Source organism: Phalaenopsis equestris, unplaced genomic scaffold (genome assembly GCF_001263595.1).
Source record: "Phalaenopsis equestris unplaced genomic scaffold, ASM126359v1 Scaffold222428, whole genome shotgun sequence".
In the NCBI taxonomy this organism is placed as follows: domain Eukaryota; kingdom Viridiplantae; phylum Streptophyta; class Magnoliopsida; order Asparagales; family Orchidaceae; genus Phalaenopsis; species Phalaenopsis equestris.
Window position 1 is genome coordinate 23,858 of NW_018240599.1, and position 20,693 is coordinate 44,550.

General features: G+C 35.4%; 1 protein-coding gene across 1 annotated transcript; it reads right to left on the reverse strand.

Annotated features, from left to right (window-relative positions):
• Nucleotides 1-2,695: 2,695 nt before the first annotated feature.
• LOC110037628 (D-aminoacyl-tRNA deacylase) lies at nt 2,696-19,375 on the reverse strand. Its single transcript, XM_020742323.1, is given in 10 exon segments — nt 2,696-2,933; nt 10,791-10,979; nt 12,160-12,231; nt 12,537-12,592; nt 13,846-13,898; nt 18,411-18,474; nt 18,574-18,716; nt 18,995-19,178; nt 19,266-19,340; nt 19,343-19,375. Coding segments are annotated over 10 exon segments (957 nt in total). The 3' UTR covers nt 2,696-2,845.
• Nucleotides 19,376-20,693: the final 1,318 nt, after the last annotated feature.

Below are 20,693 nucleotides of genomic sequence, written 5' to 3' on the forward strand. Positions count from 1 at the left end.
TATATATATATATATATATATATATAATATATGAAGAATCATTTGTGTGGTCCCAAGGGTTGGTTATGATAGATCAATTGATTACTTGCTCCACCCTTGCACCGCAAACCCAAGCACCCAGGGTCGAAAAAACTTGGTTTATGGAGATGGTTATTTGCTCGTTAGCAATAAGATCCACAAAAGAGTGTAGAGAAAATCAACCTGGAGACAATTCCTTATAGGTAACCCTAGCGAGTGGCAACAAGATCTGTGCTTAGCAAAAAAGGAACAAACCACGCCAAGGCAAAGGCTCTATCTACTGATCAGGGTGAGGAAACGCAGTGACTAGGGCCCAATGCAAATCAGTCAGTCGGTATATTTTAACCATTCACTATAAGAAAAGGTGGGTAATATAATTTGAATCTTATTGAACAACTTAAACGAGTCCTCAGAAACTTAAAAGATGACTAACGAGAGTGAAGTCTAAAGTTTGGTGAGGCACACACTAGCGAAAAGATCTGTGACAAGCTGCAAAGGTCGCCTCAGATGAGAGTCTCTCTGGAGGCGACAACCCAATCAAAGGAGATTAACAAAACATCTTGATTGGCTAGCCCATGCAGCGGATCAACTCGCAAGATGAGCACGATCAGTCAAAACACAATCGACACAAAAAGAGCAAAAAAGCTAACCAATTTTTCTCATTCTACATGACCCTGACAGGTGGTTGAATTTTCTTCGTTGCCCGAATTGACCTCTTCTTCGGAACTTTTTGTCGACCTGTCTCGGGTTAGAGTAGAGAACTCTTTTGGATAAGAGAATTTTTCTAAGCCATGAAGAATGAATTTTTGGATGGAAAAATCCACCCCGAGTTTAAGGTGACCTGCCTGGCCGTCCTCATGATCTTCCTTGGAGACCGATGAAGTGATCTTCTCCCTCAATCAGATATCTCCTTCTCCAAGGCCGCTATAGTGCTGACGGATTTCTGGTTGGTCTTCTCGAAATTGTTGAGCTTCAGCTTCAAGAGGTCTTGATTGTTACAGGTCCTTTTAAGGTCCGCCTTCAGCAAAACTTCCTTTTTTTTAGCCCTATCCAGCTATCCTGACACATACCAATGCTACATGCACAAGTAGATCACACAAGTGCACGTGCTGTATCAGTAATATCGAATTTAGAATCCGAAATGTCAATTTTATAGGTAATGAGGTAATTCTTTCTAAGAAATGTTCTAGCCTACTGGTTTTAATCCTAGCCTGAAAATTTGGATTTGTTCTAGTCTTACAAAGCAATCCTAATGTATCACAAGCAAATTAAAAAGTTTAAGTCCTACAAAAGTAATCCTAATATATCACAATTAAATTGAAAGGCATCAAATACTTTAATGGCTCTTCCTTGAAATGATGTAAAAGGATTTTATGTAATCAAGAATTGTATGTAGAAAAGACTAGTGACAAATAGGAACAACCTTCTTCTTCACCCCCTCCCCGATGCATAAAGATGCTTGGTTAGAAATGAATTTATATTTCCATAAATCCAAACATTTGCATCTCCCTAAAATGCATATCCCTGTACAAAATATGTTAATGTGATTAACCTAGTTGATTCTACCATTTCCCAAAACTTATAGGTCACAACATGTTTTAATCATAAGGAGGTGCCAGAGAATTTACCACTTGATGATGATCGCTGATCAATAGATTGTTGAGTTCTGGATCAAGTATTAATGGAGTTAAGGTGAGACAAACTTCTCTCTGATAGACATCGATCTGCCACTCTTATTATATTCAAATATCATTATAATCACTAAAAGGCCCCTCTAAAAGCTAATGGTAAGGAGACTGACCCATATCACAAATAAAGGATTACACATTATCGTTGTTCTCTAATATATTTCCTCTTACTTTCCCTTGAAAAACATTATAGATGTTGGAATTCAAAAATACATTTATATACTTAAAATATAAATTCATCATTTGCTTTTTTATCTAATAATTCTAGGCATATTGAGAAATTAATAAGCCAAATATACCTAAATAAAAATGTGTTTTAACTTATTTACAAATTGGGAATTTTACATACGTACCAGTTCCTGCGTATTTACATGTGTAACATCTATAATTTGATATTTTATATTTATGAAAATTGTCATATACCTATATTAGAAAATGCATATTTCCATTATGTTTGATGTAATATTAAAGATTTCAGTGATCTGCATGTAAATGTGAAATTTCTCATCTTAAGTACGTAAATGCCTCCAAGAAAATTTAACATAATATTTCTATAAAATGAGTTTCTTAAAAGAGTTTTAAGGGCAGCTCTACTAATCTTACTAGTTATGCAGAACGATAGTAATAACCCATTTTTCGGCTTCCTAGAATATAGTACGGGCAACGGGCATTTACAAAAATACCACCCAATTCTCACTTAATTACATACCAAACTCTTAAAAGTCAAATTTGTTGCATTTATACCACCTAAATCATTCATATCATATCATAAATAACACTCGCTTTTAAAAAGGGAATTACCACTTGATGAGTGTGAAGAGAGTGCAAGTGCTTGCATATTCATACAATCAAAGCTATAAAATGTCCAAAACTTCATTTCAATTTGGTCATATACCATTCATCCCATCAATGAATACAAAAGAATGAGATAAGCCTAACAATGTACCTTACGATTACAATACCTCATATCCAAACATATGAAATATATATATATAAAATAAAAATTAAACTGATATGAAAGCAGTAAATGTCACGATAATTTCCATAAGAAATATAGACTTAAATAAGCATTATAAATATATATCTATGCCTATGCCTATGTCTATGTATGCATGTAATTGGAGGCGAGGAATAAAGTGTTAAGCGAAGTCTTCTGGCTTTCCAACCTTTATATTTTCTTCAGCCAAGAAGCTTAGTATAGCGTTTTTCTGCCAGCCCTTCATACTCCTGCAAGGAGAGGAGTTAGAGTTGGTCATTGATTCTGAAAAGCAAAATATATGATCCAGCAAACGAACTTTCATGTATTAAATAATGCACAAAAAGATCTGTCATGTTTCAACAACTGAACTGGTGGTAATATCAGCTTTAAAATGAGAAAATTGTAAGCCACCTATTTTTTACCAGAAATCAATTATATAACTAAGTAAGAATTCTAGAAAAAGTAAATACTGACCAAAATTATTATTATTATTATTATTATTATTATTATTATTATTAATGATAATAATGATAATAATGGCCACAGTGACCATGAGATGAACCATAAAAGCCCAACCTTTAGGCCTCTCCATGATTAGATTTGTAAATCCCACTTAAAGGCATTCAAAGCGTTTTCTTGAGAAAATTTCATTCACATAAGAAAAATATTCAGGTTATATTTCCTATAAGATAGGATCATAACATCAAACAATGAGCCTCTTTATTATGGTAGTTATAAGTCCCACTTTAGCCTGAACCTCTACACATAAGAGGAGAATAGATAAGACCTATACCACAATATTCGTTCAAGGTTTGATCCTCTATATATAGGAGAAAAGAAGACATGGCCTGCTCGATAATCAGATCTGAAGAAAAAAGATCTGATACTATTTGAGCTAGCTTCGAGTAACAAGGCTGATATTAAAGATCAATAACACTTGAAGAAGAACACTTATAAATAACATCCATGGGTAAAAAGAAATTCATACTATCATGTAGGCATCAATTGTGTGCCAATATTCAAAGGCCTCAAGATCAAGTCAAGGCATAACCCTCCAAGCTATATATTTTCTGAATTAATTATACACAAATCAACCTCTAATTAGATCAAAGTGGATAGTATCTCGATAGGTGAGAGTACATGCTATTGCAAATAAAATCAGATATTATACCAGTAGAAAAATGGGAACTAAGTGCCATATAGGTAAAGTACAACATAGTGGGAGCTATCGCTTGACCCTAGATGAAACAAAGTGCTAGTTCTTGAATGTGTAGGATTAGGAATACCAATGAGAATATTAGCTAATTAAGTGGGTAATGCGGGGCTAGAGTTTCAGTCCAGCAGGAGGATGGACCAGCTTCTTCTCTCTCTTTTCATTGGGCGGGAATTATTCCCCCCTCCTATTTCATTTCCCACATATTCTATCTCTATTTATGTGTGTTTGCTGAATTAAGGTGATATATTGTGAGTTTCATTTCAGATTTCTATCAAGGCAGCAGTCAGTGTCCCCACTTCCATTTTAAGGTTGTATCCAACTGCGCGAAGGTACTCCGGCTATAACTTATCCGAGGTGGTGATCTTCTCCAAAGGTTTGAGGGGTGCTCTGGTTGTAACTCGATCCTGTGAGGATCAAACCCTTATGAAACCCCTCTACCAAGATCCTTGCCACCAGCCAATGTTCTCACAGTCGAACCTTGTATTCCCCATTGCCTCCTCCCAGACTGTTTCCACCTAGTCATAATTCCCACTACCTGGCTCGTTCCTACTCACCGCTTCCTTTCCTTGATCCTCCTAATCTTCTCAATACCGCTAAATCCATCTATCCCTAGATCCTTCCCATCTCTGCAGCCACAACTCATGTTCCCAGCCAACCACAATCCCGTTCACCACCCAGCTGCCAGCTGCGACCCCACCAGCCTTCCTGTATTACTCCTACAGCCCCTCCAGCCCTCCAGTATTGACGGTAGCACTCCAACCGCCCCACCTACCTACAGTCCAGTCACAGCCCCCCTCTTATTCCTCTTCTCGAGAGTGTACTTATGTTTGTTGTCATTTATTTTCCATTTTGAAGAGCTGTAACCAGTTTTTTATTTCAATAATAATAGTTGCATTTCTTTGTGGTTTGAGTTAACTCCGGTATCATTTGGTATCAAAGTTAGTCTAACCTTAATCTTATCCTAAGATATACTACCAATCGTCATAAACCAAAAATTTTCTTTCCTACCACCAAATACCCTTTCACTTTCACAAATCTCAAACCCTAACCATGCCATCAAGAAGATATATGCCCAAGCCTACTCGAGAAGAGATATGGCAAGAGCTCCGTCACCTTCAACAGAGGTTCACAGAGATTGATGAGATGATCCAATGAGAGCTTACCCTCGACCGAGATCTGGAAACTCTAAGAGGAGAAAGAGAGGAGTATCTGAATCCCTTCCATAGAGAGAATTTCAATAATGAAGAAGACAGACCACGAAGTTTCAAAATCCAACATCAGAGGAGGTCTATAGAAGGATATCTGAATCCCTTCCATAAAGAAAATTTTAGAGAGGAGATATCATTTGGAGGGTATAAAGATTTCGGCATCAAAGTGGATCAACCAGAGTTTGATGGAGGTATGGATCCAGAAGACTTTATTGATTAGTTGTAATCTCTTGAACAGATCTTCGAGTATAAGGATGCGTCATAGGATAAGGTCAAATTAGTTGCAATCAAGTTGAAGAAAAATGATTCCTTGTAGTGGTAGAACTTACAGAGAGAGAAAAAGGAAAGTTAGCAATAAGATTACCAAAATGGGAAAGATGAAAGTGATGCAGAAGGACCTTCCACCCAATCACATCATCAGGATATATTTCTAAAGCTCCACCATCTGTAGTAAAGAGACCTGTCAGTAGAGGAGTTCATGGAGTAGTTTGATCAGCTACATATGAGGATTTGGTCGAGCGAAAGAAGCATACCATAAAACATTATCTGGGGGGCCTGAAGCGCGCTATCAGCAACTTGATGCAGTTGCAGCCTTATTCATCACTTGAAGATGTCGAGTCCTTAGCATTGAATGTGGAGAGACAATAGAAACAGAGCAAGCAACTACCACCAGCCAGACAGACACTCACACTTGGAGACACCAACAGGAGCATAACTCAGGAAGATGCTTCAAATAAAGATAGAGCCACCCCCAGAGAAGAAATCTAAGAAGAGTAGCACACCTGCTACAATCCCTGCCAGAAAATATTTCAAATGCCACGGATTTAGGTACATTGCCTCTAGTTGTCTGACGAGCCAAGTTGTGACTTTTACCGAGCAGGGTGTCGTGGAAGAGGTTAGGATGAATAGAAAGCTGAGGAACAGTGTGAGGTGTACTATCTGCCATCAGATAAAGAAGAAGCAATTGTGGTTCAACAGATCCTAAAGGATGAGTATATGAAGGACCCATCGTGAATTCACCATAATATCTTCTAAAATTGTTGCACAGACATAAAGATATGCAATTTCATCATTAATGGGAAGCAGTAAGAATGTGTTATCTTAGACAGATAGTAGAAAAGTTGGGTCTCATGACTCAGAGGCACTCGTCAAATTCTCTGACGTGACTAAAAAAGAAATACAGAGTCAACATTGACCGGAGATGCATGGTGGTGTTTTAGATAGGGAGCCAGCTGCAGAATTAGGTGTGGTGCGGCGTAATCCCCATGGATGTCTATCACCTTTTGTTGGGGAAACTGTGACAATTTGACTGGAGAAGACACCATGACAGATTCAAAAACACATACTCCTCCAAGGATGGGAAGCTATCACCATACTTCCTTCAGTGGAGCTCAAGATCACAGGAGCACTTATCAGCAGAACAACATCAATGGGATCAGTTTTGATGGCGATAAGAGATGATGAAATTGAGACACCAACACCAGACACGGGACAGATACGACAGAGGCCATTTCAGGATGCCACAATCGATAGCTTACCACCAGAGACACCACCAGGAGGGAAGGTTCAGGTTAACCCCCACTTCGGATCTGGCTTATCCAATCAGAGAGTACTTTGTGAGTATTCAGTAGCAGAGGCAAGACTCGCAAACTCAGTTCAGCTCAATAGCAAACTCATAGAAGATTGGACCGATGTGGATGTTAGTTCAAAAGATGGGAAAGATTCTCAGGTACCTTAGAGGACGGTGCGGTCGCTAGTGGGATCTAAGAGCTGCTAAGACTGCAGACGAAGAATCGGAAGATTCAATGAATGAATTCAAAGCTCCTCCAATCCTGGAAAACAAACGTGGTGCATAAGGGTTGAACTGGGCCCAACCAGTTTAGAAAGAAGAGGTTCAGTCCAACAGAAGGTTGGACTGATCCCTTCTTCCTCTTTTCAACAACATCAACAACAACAACAACAAAGCCTTAATCCCACTACGTGGGGTCGGCTATATGAATCCTTTTTCTCCATTGCGTCCTATTTAGAGTTATATTTTCATTTAGTTCTAAAAAATTAAGATCATTTTTATACAATAAGCACAAGTCTTCCTAGGTCTACCTCTGCCTTTCTTAACATAAGTCGAATATAAAACATCTACTCTCCTAATCAGATCATCCGATGGTCGACGCTTAATGTGACCGAACCATCTAAGACGACTTTCTCTAATTCTGTCCGTCACAAGAGCTACACCAACCCTATCATGGATATAATCATTTCGCATTTTGTCTTTAAGTGTAAAACCACTCATCCACCTAACCATTCTCATCTCGGCAACACTTAACTTAGTATTATGCTTCTCTTTTAAAGGCCAACATTCAACGCCATAGAGCATTGCAGGTCTCACCACCGTCTCATAAAATTTTCCTTTCAGTTTAAGCGGTATTTTTCTATCACACAAAAGGTCTGAAGCTTTCCTCCACTTCAACCAACCAACTTGAATTCTACCATTAACATCCCCATCTATATCACCATCGCTTTGAACAACAGACCAGAGATATTGAAATCATTCACACCTTTTACTAATTTGATCACCCAAAGTTACACTTCTGTCACTAGAGCTACTACAATTAAAATTACATTTCATGTATTCAGTTTTAGTTCTACTCAAATGAAGGCTTTTAGACTCCAATGTAGACCTCCATAATTCAAGTTTTTCTTGGGCTTTTTCTTTCATCTTATCCACAAGAAGGATTTCATCAGCAAAAAGCATACACCAAGGTACATCCTCCTATAAATGTCCAATAAGATCATCCATAACTAAAGCAAAAAGATATGGGCTTAAAGCCAAACCATGATGTAATCCAACAGAAATAGGAAAATACTTGGTCAATCCTCCTTCAATTCGAACACAAGTAACAGCTCTAGTATACATATCTTTAATGACTTGAATATAAGTCATATCAACATATTTCTTCTCAAGAACTCTCCAAAGAATATCTCTTGGAACCTTATCGTAAGCTTTTTCTAAATCAATAAAAATCAAATGTAGATTCTCCTTATTATCTCTGAACTCCTCCATCAAACTTCTCAATAAATGTATAGCTTCCATAGTAGAACTGCTCGACATAAATCCAAATTGATTATGAGAAATCTTTGTAACACGTCTTAACTTATGTTCAATTACTCTCTCCAATAATTTTAAAGTATGATACATCAATTTAATTCCTCTATAATTTGCACACCCTTGTGGATCCCCTTTATTCTTAAAAATGAGGACCAAAATACTCTTCCTCCACTCCTCAGACATCTTTTTAGCTTTTAAAATAATATTAAAGAGTTTAGTAAGCCAAGAAACTCCCAAATCTCCTAAATATTTTCATACTTCAATTGGGATATCATCAGGTCCTACAGACTTTCGACCCTTAGTTTTCTTTATAGCCTCCTCAACTTCTTTTTTACTAATGTGACGGTAAAAATGAAACCATTTATTATTATTAACAATAGTAAGATCACTACGGTTGATCGCATTTTCAGAAACATCATTAAAAAGTTTATCAAAATAATTCACCCACCTAAGTTGAATAACTTTTTCTAAGAAAAGCGCTTTTTGATTTTCATTAATGCACTTTACTTTAGTTAAATCTTTACTTTTCTTTTATCTTTATTTAGTTAATTTATACATATATTTTTCACCTTTATTAGTATCGAATCTATTATAGAGATCATTAAAAGCATATTTTTTAGCGTCGCGTATTATTTTTTTAGACTCTCTGCATGCCATTTGATATTTTTCAGTTCTCTATGTTTTTGCATTTAAACCAATTTTTATAACATAACTTCTTATAATTTATTTTTTTCTTAGACATTATTTCACCACCAACTATTTTTATTTAAAGAAACTTTTTCTTTTAATTCTCTAAGTACATCTTTTACTACTTTTTTAATAGTGTTTGTTACTTTATACCACAACATTTGTTTCATCATGAACATCTCAAAATTTGAAATCTTGAATTTTACTCATAAAAAAAAATTTATTTGTATCTTTTAGGTTCCTCGTCTAATTCTACGATGATGAGTCCTAGTATTCTTGATTTTACAACTCTTCATCTTAAAATCTAGAATTAATAAACGATGTTGGGTATTTAAATTCTCACTTGGAATGACTTTACAATCTGCTCTCTCTTTTCATTGGGAGAAAATTATTTCCCACCTATTTTATCTCTATTTATCTGTGTTTGTTGAATTAGGGCAATGTTTTGTGAGTCTGATTTTAGATTTCTGCCAAGGACAACCATCAGTGTCCCCTTTTCCATTCTAGGGCTATATTCGACGAAGAGGAGGTGCTCCGATTGTAACTCGTCTGAAGTGATGATCTTCTCCAAAGGTTCGAGAGGTGCTTCAGTTGTAACTTGATCCCGCAGGGATATTTATCTTCCCCAAACCCTTTCTGAAATCCCTTTGCTCTGATCCTTGTTGTCGACAAGCGTTTCTCATTGTCGAAAACCCTCCTCGTATTCCCTGCTACCATAACTCCTCCCAGATCATTTCCACCCAGCCGTAATTCCCATGACTTTGCTCGTTCCTACTCCCCAGGATCCTCCCAATCTTTCTAATACTGCTAAACCCATCTGTCCCCCTGTCCGACTCTTGAGATCCCCTTCCGCTAATCCCTGTAGCCACAGCCGACATTCCCAACCAACCACAATCTAGTTTACACCCCTGTTGCCAACTGTGACTCCACTAGTCTTCCTGTATTATTGCCGCAACCCACTCCAGCCCTCCAGTGTTGATTGTAGCACTCCAACCACCCCACCTACATTTGGTCCAGTCGCAACCCACCACTTAGCCCTTTGCTTAGAGAGTGTAGATGGCCAAGCTCATGCTGAGTTCACTATAACACTGTTGTCTATATCTAGGTAAATACACCAAAAAAACTAGAGGAAATAATGAGTATAATATCTTGAATCAAGAGAATATATAACAGAATAAAAACCAAATACGGAATTATGCATAACTTCTAATCTTGATAAAATCATTTCGATAAATATTATAGGTTACTCTAGGGTTTTCAAATGTGGCATGGAGACTTGAAGAAATAGTTTATATAACCATGAGAAGATCATTTTAGTGGCATACATAATAGTACTAAAAAATATTTGGTGTGAATAATTATTTAAGAGTGTCCGAATAGATTAGTAGTATCTATTAAAATAAATTTATGGGAAGCACGCTTCAGAGATTTAGGAATGTGGATCACTAAAAAGGTGGAAGAATAAGAACAACATGACAAAAAAAGGAAATATAGACAAAATGTAAGTGTTCAAGCATGCAAAACGACCAATGTAAAATAGCCTTAATGTCATATTGAAAAGAAACAAAAATGACGTCGATTGATTCATACAGACATCCACAAGATGTTGTAATATTGATATTAATTATGGAGATAATGAAGTGATATAAAAGAGATGACCATTATTATATTATAAGTAATTATCAAGATTTATGAAAATTTAGGAAATATGGATGTCTTATGTCAAGTAACCCAGTAGACAGTAGAAGAAAGTTCACTTGGTGTGCAAACAAGACAAAAAAATTACCCTACCGTCCACACCACCAGAAGCACAGAGAGAACCATCTCCTATAAAAACAGAAAATGCAAAGCAATCTTTCATCATATATTAATGGTGGAGGAAGCTTACTTCTGATCAAGATGAGCTAGAACTACACCTCCTGGAAAAGCTGCTTTTGTGGCTTCAAATGAAACCTTGATAGATTGCTTCCATGTTCCACCAATACTTTTACCTTGATCATTTGCTTTATGCTTCGCTGGCTCTTCCATTGGCAAAGAATATCCAGAGAGTAAGTGTCCCACCCACACACCTTCTTTCCTAAAAATATTTCCAGATGCAAGTAATGCAGAACTGTCAGTAAATGAAAGGCTTCTGCTTTTCTTTTCATTCAGAATTATAAACTATGAACTTAGCAAGCACCCATTTTACTCGACAAAACAAATAAAATTTTAAACAAATATATTCAAGCGTAGAAATAGATGTGAAGATTGATGAAATTCAGAATTAAACAAGAGAAAAAAAGGTATGAACCAATCTATGACAGCCCGCCTTTAGTTTAAAAACAATCTTCATCCAAAGGGAATATGATTGATGCAAATAGCATAAGAAACACAGTCCAAAGCGAAGCATACCTTTATCTCTACAGATAAAGCTTAAATAAGAGGGTGACCTTGCACTCCAGAGATATAAAGCATGAAATTTAATCTGATTTGAGAGTAATAAAAATAAGAAAAAATATAGAATTTATATTTTGTAGTCAACTTTCTAGCCTAGTCGCATAGCAGATTCAAACAATTTCATTTTGCTTCAGTTTCCCTGGTTTCTAGTCATACCAGAAAACTGGATTTCAGTTGTTGCAATAGAATTCCTTTTTAGATGAAAATAAGCATTAATAAACCCTTGATATTCTAAAGGAGAACCAGAATTTATAGATACGTTTTTCCTTCGTATCTTCCGCTAAACAAAAATTGATTAGATTCTCAAAGTCATCCTTAGATTCTCAAGATAATCCTTACCTAAATAATTTTAGCAGCAGCAGTCAAATTGTTTCAAACATTAACATCAAGTAGAATGTTTGTAATAAGACATTGTCCATCTCGATGACACGGAAGCAACTCTACAAGCTGTTAATATTAACTAAAAATAAAAATTACATTTTCAAAACCTGGATATACAGTACAATGGTTGTCCTTTTGGCTGTATTCCCATGATTCTAGCTAAAGATAATCAGATTACTGTCTTAAAATTTTCACAGGTAAAAGCTGTGATTTGTTGATCCCAAAGGAGTTATAATATGGTTAATGATGGCATCACGTGCATGATGATGATAATGATGAGGAAAGATAAGGGTTTAAATGGTGGGATTCAATAACCATGTGCTGGATTATAGAGGATATCGAAACTTTAAAATATTAACAGAAAATATTACATAAGAACACAATTTTTAGCATTTGTCCTTGAGTCAATTAGATGCAGAACAGTTTCTGGTGCTGCTTACTGGATAATATCCATGTGACGGGGTACATAGTGACCACCACCTATACCCAGAAGAACTTTATTGTAACTGTTTCTGTTCAAGAGGGAATAAAAAAAAATTTCAGGTCAATCAAAAGCATTACAACTAGAAGCAAAAGAAACTAATGCATAATTCAATGTCTTTTTATCAATCTCCTGAAAAAATAAATTGCAAAAGAAATCCAATGGCCATACAGTATAATAAAAACATATTTTATCACTGAAACTTGTCCATATTTAGGGATGATTTGGAAGAAAAAACCTAAAATTGAGTGTTCAAATATTTTAAAATTTTAAAGCACTATCTAAGAAAAACTAATTTTGCTAGCCAAAAAAGTCATAAATCTTGCACATCCATACCTGTCCCATATTCCCACACCGTCACCATCATCAAGCCCAAGTCCTCGCCACAAAAGCTACAAAAGAAAAAACAATAAAATGTATTTTTTATCCTCAGGCCAATTTTAGTACAAGTTTCTTTATGTCCAAAGTGCTGTTAACTTGAAGTGATGTACAGAAGTAAAAAGAGGCTCTCATATTTAGATAGAATTAAATACATAAGATTGCCCATTATGTTATAATGACATATGAAAGTTCCATGAAGGATACAATTTGTAATGAGAAGGGAATAGATATAACAACCTATCAACGAAGGGGAATTTACATACATAGCACCTAAGACTATTAAATTTAATATATCTCACACCCAAAAGTCTACCATTTACATATAAAGCATCCTGGTTAACGTTGTTATGGATTTGCCACATTCTGTCAGATCTCGTCGGCAATGCCTTCTCCAACTTCGACACGATGCAGCCATAGGAAAAATCAAATTGCAGGACAAGAGAAAGGAAAAAAAAAAGGAGAGGGAAATTGTCTTAACATATCAGTCGATATTCTGATCGCATGTAGTGGATGGAAAAGTTAAAAAAAGGGTTTTCATCACTGGCGATAGCGGCATCATCACTTTGTAGATTGTGGCTTCTCCTTGACCGCGGCTACACTGTGTATGGAATGTTTTCGAAATCTTGCGACATGGAGAAGGTTTATTTGCAACACTTAAATTTCAAGCACAAATCATGCATTTTTATATTTTTCTTTCTCAATGTAATCTCCTGCAGCACAGAAGGGGACAAACGAGAGCCGCCTTCACTGCTAGCTAGGAAAGGAGTGAAAAATGATTACGATGTTCAACAATTTAAAGGAAGTGCTATTTTTCATTTCACGGAGAAATCTCGAATTATGGAGAAACCCTACAATTCGATCTTCTACTGTGGCTACATTCGCATCGAAAGCAAGAGAAGGCATTTCGATCCTCTCTATTTTTTTTACTCTTTGCAATTCAGATGTCAACAAAATAAGTAAAAATTAACGATAAGAATCTAATGCTACTGCAATAGTGTAAAATCAAAGCAGAAATAGCAGAAATGGTTCATTAATAAAAATCAGTAAGTTACAGCCGTTGGCAGAATACAATTAAAGAACTAAAGGATGGAAAGTGATCAAGTTCTGTATAAGACATTCTAATAATTAAAATAGAAAGTTAATGTAGCAAGCTATAAAGAAGTAGCATAGCAACTTTAACGCGGTTATAATCCTGGCATGTGAAGAACTATTAAATAACTAACAGAAAGTAAAATATGAACAGATTCATTCAAAATCAACCAACCAATGCCATAGCTTGAGCAGCATCTTGTCTTCCCCAGTACTCTTCAGTGCTTCCTACAAGATTCATGAAAAAATAAAGCTTAGTAGCTACAAGTGAATCAAGATTAACTATAAGGGTATATTTAGCATTTATAGACAAATTAGAATTCATATTTACCAACAAAATCAACATGGCCAAATCAAACTGATACATCACAGGTTGCCATTCCTTCGATCAAGTACATTCAGGGAGCAGCGAAGTATTTAGTTTCTATCATGTGTATCTTATGTTATACAATATTTACGCAGTTGGATAATGTGACATTTTTTTTTCTTTTTTTGGTTATTTATTTACAAGTATTGTCATACTTATGTAGTGAAACTTCGATAGAAAGGGGTCAGTCTTTACAATAAAGAAATGCTTAATGAATGATGACATAAAGTAATGGTTGCAATCAAAAATAAGTACTGCTTTTTCCATTTTCAGCAAGAGCTTTTTCATATTCGTTCATTCATTGTACAAGAAGAATTTCTACCAGAATTATTTAAACGACCTATGTATCAGAAAATAGAATCCCATAAGAATGGGATTTGGATATCCAACTAAAGATCTTATGCACATGCGTTAGGTCCAATTTATATTTTGAGAAATGAATAATAACAGTTTCCACTACTACAAAATTTTAGAATGATCTCAACGCAAATAATTCTGTTGCTACAAGAGCTGAGATCTTTACAGCCAGTAACAAAAGAAAGCCGCAGCATAACATAGGAGTTGTAGATTGAGTACTGGAGGAGCTGTCATGGAGGAGCGATAGATCAAAGTACAGGAGCAAGTCACAGGTCAAGCTGCGGATTAATCCATGAATCAGCTTTGTAAAGAAGCAGTCAAACCCATAATTTCATTTACTACTGAAAAGACAAGGAAAAGTTTTGAAGCCAACCCGACGGAAGAGAAATCCAAGCCGCAGAGCACCTGCATCAGTTCCTCTGCAGGAATGATTTATATCCAAGGATTGTTTTAAGTGAATGATAACACGTCAGTCAATATGATAAGAATAAGCTGACCTTCCTAGATGCTTGTATTGTTCTATGCTTTCTTAATGTTTGGCAATGAATTCTACAAGCTTCATTTTACCATCATATCACTCTGCTCCATGCAACATGGTTTTGGACCTGTTCTTAGCTTCAAACCTTACTCGAATACCATGGTTAAGCGTGATAACAAAAAGTTTGTTGGTTAATACTGCATATTTGATCTATTTCTATGAGTTTACATGTTACAAGCCTATATAGTGATGAGAGAAGATAATAATTGACTAAAACATTCCTAAGCAAAACATAAATATAAAAATTAAAATTAAGATAAATATGGCCCAATCCTTGAAATAAAATAAAAACATGACATAAAATAAATATGAAATATACACAAATGAAGTATAGTGCTCTATATGATTTAATCAGAGTGACTGATGACCTGTGATGATTCTGCTGCACAACTAAGAACCAAAACTGGAACAAGTTCAGCAGATAATTCGCTACAAAAGGCAGGCTAAGCATATTATTAGTCTATCTAAGTCAGATGAAGTAGATATTACAGTAGTAGTTACTAAGAAGGTTAAGGCTCATATGTGCACAGAGAAAAGCTTCCATCTTTGACATACATCATTTGAAACATTATTCAGAAGTGTTATGGTTTCATATAATGTTCAAAATGATACATGATATAGATTCCACCAAATGTAGTATTGCCCGATCATGGAGATTTACTCTTATGTTACATAGTGCTGAATGAATGCTAGCAAATAGAAAGAAATGCAATTAGATCTAGCTGCAGTTAAACTGCAAGAAAATTTTCTGTTTTAATTCCAGGATGCATATGCTAGAGGAAAATTAAACATAAATAACCATGCAAAAGGCATTTGGAGCTTGTAGCTCGATATGACTAGACAACCAGAGAACATTTCTGTAGAAATAGGAGGAATAATTTATTATTTAATTCTTCACAAATTCTAAACTTCAAGATAGGTTTAAATAGAAAGAGGGGACACCAAATAAACACTTATCAGGAATAAGCATAAAAGGAAAACTATAAAACATGGTCTAAATATTTGAATTCAGATATTTAAGAGAAATGAGCAATGCCTTGTACAGATTAGCTAGATGAAGGAAAAAAATACGCTCCCCAGAAAAGTGCTGAAGAACAAAAAAGAGAATCCTTGGATTCCAGTAGCATGCAACACTCTCTCTAGTGTTGGGTAATAAATATCAAGTATGCCAAACTAGGAGTTCATACTCTTGAAGCAATTGTAGTGAACATCGTTAGTGAGAGTATCGGTTTTATATGATTTGAGAGAGAACAAGTCAGATGCCATGATGGCATTTTCATCAATCTTAGTGAGAAGATCAGTTGCTTGACGAAGTGAGGGAGTGTAAATAAGTTAGATGGCATTTTTGTCAATCTATTCTTTGATGGAATGATGATCAATCTCTATATGTACGATCATGAAGGACCGAGTTCTTCACAATCATTATGGTAAAATTACTATCACAAAAAAAAATTCATTGAACTACTTGATGGTATCTTTAATTCTTATAGCATCTCTCAAACCATACTCTCATAGATCCGTAGCATAACCCTGAATTTCAATTCAACCCTACTTTGTACCACAACTTATTTCCCCATGTGACTAAATTTTCACACACATATGTGCAGTATGCAACAGCTAATATTTTGTAATTGATTTAACATCCCCAATCAACATCAATGAACATTTCCAAATTTCCATTAGAAGTTTTCTGAAAAATAATTATTTTGCCAGAATTATTTTTTCAGTATTATAGGTGATACAGTAGCTTCCAGGCCCATGCAATTCAGTAAGATCGCGGGTTCCTGCAATCGGCGACGAGCCATAGAGTCCGCCCGATTTTTTCATTTCAGCCTGATTTTCTTCCTTTTCAGATTTTTTTCCTATTTCTCTCTTTTTAATTAGATTATTTTCTATTAGGGGCCTTTTATATAAGTTGCATTTTACTATTTTGAGGCAGTTAGCTTTTGTTTTGTATGCTTTGGAGATTGTATTCTCTATTTTCTAACTTATAAAGTATTGCATACTCTTCTTTTGCAAGTGGTGTGTCTTTAGCTTGTACATGAACAGGTGACGAACCTCCACGCCGTCCATACAAAGTCGTATCGTGATTTCAGTCACTGTTTCCAGCCGGGAAAGCTACAGATGGACACTGATTACCGTCCAAAAGCCTTCAAGCTCGGGTACTATTGGTCCTTTACTATTCCACAGACACATCCCAGTCTTAAATATATTTAGGAGCCCTAAAATGATGTCATCTAATATCACAGCCTAGAAAACCCTAAATTTTTAGAGATTTGTTTTTCCTAAGCATACCCAAAAATTCACACAATTTAAATCTTCAGCAAACTCAATACACTCGTCATTCCTACCATAATTCTAGCCCTAACTCTAAATTTTCAAAATCCAAGCTTCCTAACTTCATCAAAATACACCCTGATACCTACCACTAAAACCCTAAATTTTGACCCACAAAAAAAAATCCCTAAATCACCCACCTAATCCTAACCCTAACCCTAAACCTGATTATTTTTTTCATTTTCCTTGAAACTTTCATTGAAAGAACAAGACATCATGTCGCCATGGAGAAGCCCAAAACAAAGTGTTCAAGAGATCACTATGGAGAATATGCAGAAAGAAATCCTCCAACTACAACAAAGGATAACAGACTTTGAGAGGAGACAACCTGATGAAGTCACCCATAACCACAACGGAAACTTTTCAGATCAAAATGAAGAATAAATCCCTTCCACTAAGAAGCTTCAAGTTACGAAGAGCCAAGACGGTGTCGATTTGACATGAAATATCAGTGAAGAAACCAGAACTTTGGACTAAATTATATTTACAAGATTTTGACAATTACATAGATCCGAAAGAGTTTATTGAATGACTGCAAAAAGTGGAATAGGTCTTTGAGTACAAAGATGTTCTACCGGACAGATAGGTAAAGCTAGTTCTCATTAAGTTAAATAAGAATATATCTCTATGATGCAAAAAAATTGAAAAGCTTACGTTAGAGTAAAAGAAAAAGCAAAATCTCATCCGATCCACGATGAAAAAGAAGATGTAGTGCAAGTATCCACCAACACATTAGAAACATGATGTGTTCTTGAGACTTTACCGCTTACAACAAAAAATCTCTCGATAGAGGAATATATTGTTAAGTTCGAGTAGCTTATGTTAAAATTTAAACTAATGGAGCTCGAGGAGAACACCATAACCCAATAGCTTGAAGGACTGAAACTATCCATTGATAATGAGAAAATAAACATTTTTCATCTACAAGCAACCAAATGAAGTCAAAATGTAATTCTGTTGAAATTTTAACAAAATGTGTTTACTAAGAAGAAGAAGTTAACCCAAGCTTAAAGCGCTCAAGAAATCTAAGAATTGGTTCCAGGCATAAGACTTCACTAGAATTATCATAATTATTCTCAACATTTATCAACTCATGGATCATGCAAAATCTCTTATTAGGACATTTTAAAATTGGCCATACCTATCTCCAAAAACATTGTCGGTGCACTAACCACAGGTCCATGATGGGTTGCCTCTAGGGTTACCTGCAAAAGGTAAAGTAGCAATTCTACTCAATTGAGAAAAAACAGACGAGAAAACAACTTACAGAGAAAGAGATGGCAGCGACTAGAAAGCCCACCAACCTCAAACTCTGGAATGAGGCCCTGGTCAAGAGCAATTTTTCTCAGCAGTCTGAACCAAGGAGCGATTCTCGGATTGGGTGGAGCTGCCCATGCCGGTCGCCCGCCTTGGGGAGGGACATCCCCAACTCTCAGATGAGGCACGCCTGAGAAACAGCATCGGACGACAAAATTTATATACTTTAATTACTTTTAAGACTCATTTAATAATTTATGGGATTCATAATTTAACTGAATATAGTTTCAAAAAATTCTCTCAAAATTATCTTCGATTATAATAATTTTATTCTCATATACAAATTCAATCAAAATGATACCAACCAAATAACGAAACGAGTTCGCCGACAAACAGGAAAGAAAACACCACCACCACCACAACAACAGCAACAACAACAAAGAAGCGAAAACAAAGATCGAATCAAACCGATTGGATGAACTGTCAAAGCGGGGCGGTTGGAGACGGCCGTGTGGCGGCTGAGGAAGATGACCTCAGAGACAGCCTCCCCTGTAGCTTCCTGCCATCGGTGATCCAGGTCATCTTCCGCCACGATACTTCTCTCGTGCTTCAATAGCCTCGTCTCGCCATTGACGAAGCTCGCAATTTTTTCCTGCAATAGGAACAATTTAAAAACAATGACATGGAGGAAACAAAGCTCGGCAATGGCATGCGAATGGAGGAAACAGAGTTCACGGACATCGATAAGGGGACCAGGTGTCCAACCAGGCAGAGCAAGGAAAGCGGAGGCTGGGCCGATCGACGCCGGATCGGCGGGGGGGGGGCGTTAGCCACGACCAGGGTCACCATATTTCCGAATGATGTGAAGGATGTTGGATTCGTAGGTAAACGTGTTAATCCCCGAAGATTTTTATACATGTTTTTTTATAGATTAGGATTCCTTTTGTTTCTTTTTAGGGAAGTTCAAACTCATACCACACAATTCTTATAGAAAAAGTGCCAAATGGTACCTTAACTATTTAAAGAGGGTTTGGAGTAGCACCACCATTAAAAAAATAAATGGAATGGAGGTTTTAGATGTTTAAAATGGAATATTTTTTGGAATGATGTTTTTTTAGGAGATCTTGTGCTAAAATCTTAATATATGTGTTTGATTATGTATGAAATAATTATGATTATTTAAATACAACCATCACAATGAGATTTATTTGATTATGGTTATTTAAAAAGTATCAAATAATTAAGAATATTAATGATTGTTATCTCCCTTCTTCAAAGAATATTAGGGTAATTTTATTAATAATTGTTATAATTATAACAACTTTTGAGTAACAATATACTACTGATGAAACTAAAGATGTTTTTATTTCATATTACTGTTAGCTAGTTATTTACAAATATGAAAAAATAATTTGTATGCCTAAATGAATATTGCAATGAGTTGTGTCTTATGTCTCATTTAATGTCATACAAATAACAAATTTAAAATAATAAGGATTTCGAACTTTAAAAAAAAAATGTGTTCTTAAGAAATTTCAATAAATTTGCAATGTTTAAACCAATACTTTCTAATGTCAACTATAAAAATAATAACATTTAAAATAAATAAATATATTGAAAAAAAAAATATTATAACCTCAATCAACCACCAGCACTAAACGAATAATTATGAGATCTATGTGACTTTCCAGATTTAAGGAATACATATAAATTTAATTCAAAGTTTGAAAAGATTTGTTGTTATTGCAATGTATAAAATAAAAGTGTTAAATTCACATATAAAAAAAATACTTCAAGTTAAATCTTCTGAATTAAAAAGGTGATAGAAGAAAGAAATATCTATGAATCATAAATAAATAAATAAATAAATAATCATCTCAGACATGAACAAGAGCTCATATCTAACTCCTCACATGTATAAGAATAAGATAAAATTTTACCATTACGCACTAAAAAAAATTAAAATTTAGACTTTAACAAATTTTTAAATTCCTAACAAACTTAATATAAGACAAATTTGTAAAACTAAATGGTTACAACATAACAAAAAAGTAAACCAAAACTCAGGCATTCTGCATATCATCGTCTAGAGTAACCAAACAAAAAATATTGATGTAATCATCAAATAATTTGTTGAAAGTAGTTTCTTAGTTGGTCTTCTTTCATT